Genomic DNA, 6,165 nt, shown 5'->3' on the forward strand with positions numbered 1-6,165 from the left:
TATCACACAAAGACAGAATGTTTTGCAGTGATGAAGCATCCGTCTTACCTCTTTAAATGTCTTTCCATCAGCCCACCTCAATATAAGACCATCATTCTTGAAAGGGGACCAGATGGACTGGGTTTCAGTATAGTTGGAGGGTATGGCAGCCCTCATGGAGACCTGCCGATCTACGTTAAAACTGTTTTTGGAAAGGTACATTCCATTTGTCTTTTTCAGAATGGGCAAACTGTGTGTGTGTGTGTGTGTGTGTGTGTGTGTGTGTGTGTGTGTGTGTGTGTGTGTGTGTGTGTGTGTGTGTGTGTAGTAAGGCTACTAACCAAAACTGTGTCTTTGTGTGCGTGTAGGGGGCAGCAGCAGAGGACGGACGTCTGAAGCGAGGAGACCAGATAATGGCTGTTAATGGGCAGACTCTGGAGGGCGTCACACACGAAGAGGCCGTCGGCATCCTGAAAAGGACCAAAGGAAATGTCACGCTGACTGTGCTTTCATAGACACACATATGCAAACACTCAAAGTACACACGCACACATACACAGTATCTTCACTACTTTTCACGTATTCGTTTCACATTTATACAGACTGACGGTAACTGAAGCAAGGTGCAGGTGTGATCATGTCTAGCAGTCACTGTACTCACACCAGCAATATATTTCACAACTTGGCTGTGAACATCATGAAGAAACTGATTGCTCAATGTAGCTTTGAACACTGTGATCCAAGTGAGTCTACTGCACAGACTGTCATGTGATTAAAGACCCAAATTCCTCCTGAAGTAGTGTTTAAGGTAGTTCAATCAATTAATTATGAATTATGAATAGGTTGTAAATAAACTTGGAAACATAGCTCACCTTTACATTCCACGGGTCTGGACTGAAGTATTCATTGGACACTGTCGCACAAGTATTTTGCAGTTTTCTGTATTGAAATGAATTGTAAGATGATTATTTTCCTGAGTATTTTACAATAGAGAACACTATAAGCAACATTGCAACATTTCTACTAGCAGAGGCCAATGTTCTTAGGTTTATTGCCATCTGGAGTCTACTTAAAGGGGCAACCTCTACTAAATTCTGAGTATGAAACAGCATGAAATCACACTTCAGGCAATAAACAGATATAGCAGGATTTAGCTAATGACTGTATTAACTGTGCAGAATTATTTGTCTTTTGCGTCGCACTGCTCTTAGCAGTTTATCATACTCTGATTTTCCTGGCTGATGCTACTGTATCTGGTGTTAATCAATTTTATCATAAAGCCACTGCTGTATTAGCACAGGTGGCAGAGAGAGTGTTTTTAAGTGCTAAAGGCTAGAAGTCCGGAAATGTAAATGCACAGCTGTGATGACACTTCTCTGAAGGGAAAGATGTGAAATCCTTGATGTCTTGGACCCTAAACCAAGAAGTGTGAGTTTGAGTAGAATAGACAAGGAATTGTGTGCGAGTGTGCGAGTGTGTGTGTGTGTGTGTGTGTGTGTGAGAGTGAGACTTTCACTGAAACATAGTGCTGCTAAAGCCGATATATACGGTATTATGTCACAGTATTTGGATTTTTAAGTATTATTGTTCACTTCATGAAAGTGCACAGTAAAGTAAATGAACTGCTATTTAGGTTAGAAAGAGTGGTTCAAAGAGATGATTATGTAATGGATCTGAGCTCGTTTTGACCTCATTTACCCAAAACGAAGTTGAACAATGTGTAGTTTCTGAAGTCATTAGGCAGTTGTTGTATGTTTTAGTTTCAGAAAAAGTTGTTTTATCACCTTAAATGTGGCTCTAGTACTGTCCAAGTGACAGTATTGAATTTATTCACACTGAATTAAATAAAAGTGACCTTTTGGATTCCATCCATGTGTTTTACTGTCTTGAAATGTACTTATTTGCTCGTTGTATGCCTAAAGCAGACAGCATTCCTATTCCAGCATCCTCTTTATAGACAATAAATGACAAAAATACGAGATAAAACATAAGCCATTCTCTATCAAGAATATTAACTCATCGAACCTCATCAGAATGACCATAAACTCAAAAATAAACATGTAATGCTCTTAAATAAATAATAGCAGCTGAGCATTGTGAAATGTATGGCAGCTTTCCAAGCACGCCAGCTGGTACTGAAGCCAACTGCTCCGTGCTGGAGGCTTGGGCTACTGTACAATATACTTCACATCTGCTGTATATCACCTAGATAGATTTTTTATCAGAGAGATAGAGCAACGTGCCTCTGCCAGAGGTCACATTTAAATAAAAGGTGAATGGATCAAAGTGAGACACTGAAACAAGTGGAAATGAATAAAGATGTAGTATAGGCCTACAATATGGGATAATAGAGCCATGTGGAAGAGCACGTATGGTCCTTGCTTGAATAGGCTCTCTGTTGTCACTTGAGACATAATAAAGCCCGGAAAGAGAGAGACAGGCCTCACCATTAAAGTACAGCATCCTGTCTGCACTGACAAGCACAGCTGCTTCACAGCCTGTCACATGCTTAGTGTGGAGTCCTTCGTGTCAAATCCATTTCTTAAGTCGGTTTATAGCAAACACTTGGTTCTACCAATTATTCACAGAAGTCGAGCAAGACCTTTGAAGTCCTCTGTTTAATGAGGTCTGGGCTTTGTTCAGACTCAGTGAGTTGTTTGAGAAAAAAACACTAGTGGTTTTATAGTAGAAATATATCCTCAACTGCTTGGTGACTTTCTGAACCCCGAGGTCGAGTCAGTTTTACCTGCAGCTGCTGTTAACTAAACCACATGCTAGCTACTGCATGCCCTCGACAGCTGAGCTTTTCCCTCAGCACCTGTTGTTTTAGTGGCCCCAGTGAGTCGAGAGGTTACACAGCCTCCTTTCCAGGTTCAGGAGACGCTGGTTTGTTTACTCAAGGCTTGCCTGCACAAGCCTTTTAGATGTGAGATCAGATGTTGCCACTGCATCACGCTTCACATGAATGAGGGCAAATGGTGTAACGTTTCCGCGACAATGGCGCCAAAGCTAAATAACTTAAAATGACTGAATAATCAAAATGTCAATCAGGCCTCTTTGCACATTTTTATGGGATTTTCCCATGAAGATTTATTCTTTGACCCTAAAAACAGGAGTTATAACAAAGACAGTTTGTATGTCTTGTTGTACACAGGGTGTCAACTCCAGCACCAATGCAGCTTCAGATGCAGCCTGTGAATAAAGCTCGCTGCCTACTGTTCAAACATTACAGAGCCGGTATCATCATGACTCATCCTCGCTCCACATTTGCTATCTAGAGGTTAAGCAAACAGAAACCTATAGTTGATGATTGGGATGTGATGACTCAGCAAATATGCCTAATGGAACACCATCGTTCCTGTTTGACTACTGAAAGGGTTTTTGCTCGGTTTTTGCAATACATCAGGGGAAAAAATAGGGACAAGGCAGCAGAAATGATTTGAATTATGACAGTCAAAGAGACGTAAAGGCAGATTTTTGTTCAGGCTTGAAAGGATTAGGAAGTTATCATATGTGTTATCATAGGAATTTGGCCATGAACCTGTCATTTAACAAGCTATGCATCAAAGGCATGCTTCCAAATTAAACTGATCCATTTCATTGTATCAACAAACTTGGTATGAAACTAACATTAATCACCAACACATACAGAGTGTATCAGCTTCAGATGACAGAAAAACTTCTTAATGATTTTGATGCAACTTCATAACATTAAGTCAACCATAATGTGTGTGTCACAGCTCTAGAGATAGCAATACCGCTCTGTCAGTTGTCCACTTTGGTCTAGACTCATATATGGCCTCAAATACTGCCAAGGAATTCTGTACAGAATTCATGATCCAAGGGGATGAATCCTACAAACTTTGAAAATTCATTTAATTTCACTGCCATTATGCTGAGATTTAGTGACTCTTCTTGACAATTATTGGATTACTTGTTGTGAAATGTGGTACACACATTCGTGTTCGCCAGAGGATGAATCCAAAAGACTTTTCCCTTTGGCGCCACCATGAGGTTGTTTTTAGTGAAATATTGGATGGATTGCAACGAAATGAGCTACACAAACGTATGTCTCCTACAGTATGATTTATAAAAACTTCAATGATCCTCATTTTTCATCTAGTTCGATCTCAGAACAAAATGTATCTTTGACTTGTGACCAAATACCTGCAAAATGAATGACTATCCCATCAACTGTAGCTGTATTTTGCGTTACGTTCTAATTAGAAAATGCTAGCATGCTAACAGGCTAAACTAAGATGAACATAAACATTATACCTGCTAAACTATTGCGTTATCATTTATCTCACAGCTGTAGAATCTCAGTCTTGTCAAAATCTGGCAGTTCATAAGAGAAGCTTCACAAAAGCACATTCTCACCTGGGATATGAAAATGGTGTGTATTTTTAGAACTGTCAGTATTTATTTGTTTTTCTAACGTGTTGAAAATATTTTATTCCATACCGAAACCTTGCCTCACATATTTAAGCTGACACATCATTCATCTCCTGAGTACCTGAGTCTGACTCTTCAACATCATGTAAAAGAGTTGCATATATTTTGCATGGCTCACCCATCTCCTTTACATGTGTTTGTCTTGAGAACAGAAGGTCCTCACAATGGCGCGCTCTTGCATACACAAACCAGCAAACATAATTAAATTTCCACTGCGGCAGCGGTGTAAAGTTGCTGCTCAGTTACTGAAGTCTCCAGGAAGACAATATTTTCCCTTCACCGATTGAAAAGAGATACTCAGAAAGGTTTGTGAGGTAATCGTTTGACCTTCCCGAACAGATACTCGGTTGCCTCAAGTCTTTACTTAGCTGTCAGAAAGATTAGCACATAACAGACAGTCCTCTGCATTGTTTGAGTCAGCGTACATTAGTTGCTCTTTAACAGTCTTCCTCTCGAGATAATGGTGTAACTGTAGATAAATTGGTTGGTGATTGTTGGTGAACACAGACTCTATCCAGTGGAGACAAACAAATCCGATGCCATGAACATTTATGGCAATGAACAACTCTATCGTGAATTGATTAACGCATGTCAGTGTAATTAAATGACTAATAAAGATTGGAATGTGAGGAAGTAGCCCATTACACCTGTTCCTTGTTTTCATAGGATTTTTATCTGACTGTATAATTAAGTTTATTGTCGTGATGATTTATAATCGTCACAGAAAATTGGAAATGAGTCCAAACCTTAAGGGAGATATCACTTAAAAACCAGTTACACAGCTCAAACTGAGAATAATGAGTTATTGCTGGTAGAATAAAAAAATAATGAGATACAAAGCATTTGCATGACAAATTTTACCTGCTTATACTACTCAGTGTTCCCATTTTTTGACTCCACTTCAACACATCTCACTCTGGCGTCTTGTTTCCAGAGCAAACAAGAAGATATATAACTATCCTCCCTTATTTAGATGGTAACCATTATGTTTTCTGAGTAAACAGTCGGATACAAACAAACACATACTTTCCTTCCTCTCATAACCCAAAATTATGCCAGATGCGCCTGGAAGCTGGATGTTAACATGATTTACAATGAGGTTTTTCCTCATTACAAGGGTAGCTTCAGCTTAGCGCACAGGCTTGATTTTCCTTGACTTGTTTAAATAAAGCTGGGAGCAAGCCCAAATGTGGATGACATAATGCAAGATCGGATTTCCTCCTCACCTTCAGTTTTATTTGCACAAAGCAGAGTAGGGGGCTGAGTATAGTGTTTACAGAGACAACAGAGCACATGTTCAATGAGGTAACGCCAAACACTGGCATTAAATGTTTGGTGCTGAGCCTCCCTAACATCAGTTATTACATGTTTGCAATACAAACAGCCTGCTCAGCTCAGACTCTTAACAACACAGCAGACAAGACACTTTTTAATGACTCATCTCATGGTGTAAACTGCAGTCTATCTCTGTCTGACCTTCCACCTGACAACAGGAAGCAGCTCCACCACACTGCTGCTGCTCCTAAAACACACCTCGCATGTTTCTCTTGGTATGTTTGTATTTCAGTTACAGCTTCAAATTACATCACCGCTTAGGCCCGATAAGGCAGAGTGTGTAATCATCGCTTTATGAGCTGTGTGTAAAGCGATGTGGTGACACAGCCGCTGGGAAATGTTTGCAGAGTTGAGGGTGGAAGAATCACCTGTGTTTGCACATGAAAGGTGCACATG

At 40.0% G+C, this 6,165-nt stretch overlaps 1 protein-coding gene across 1 annotated transcript in view; it reads left to right on the forward strand.

Moving 5' to 3' along the window:
• Positions 1–1,804, forward strand: part of LOC134005444 (multiple PDZ domain protein) — a 42,491-nt gene extending 40,687 nt beyond the window's left edge. The window contains exons 48-49 of the mRNA XM_062444339.1: positions 72–195; positions 348–1,804. Coding sequence (XP_062300323.1) covers positions 72–195; positions 348–494 — 271 coding nt within the window. The 3' untranslated portion in view covers positions 495–1,804. The remainder of the gene's footprint in view (positions 1–71; positions 196–347) is intronic.
• Positions 1,805–6,165: the final 4,361 nt, after the last annotated feature.

The sequence above is a fragment of the Scomber scombrus genome, chromosome 23, assembly GCF_963691925.1.
Source record: "Scomber scombrus chromosome 23, fScoSco1.1, whole genome shotgun sequence".
Classification (NCBI taxonomy): Eukaryota; Metazoa; Chordata; class Actinopteri; order Scombriformes; family Scombridae; genus Scomber; species Scomber scombrus.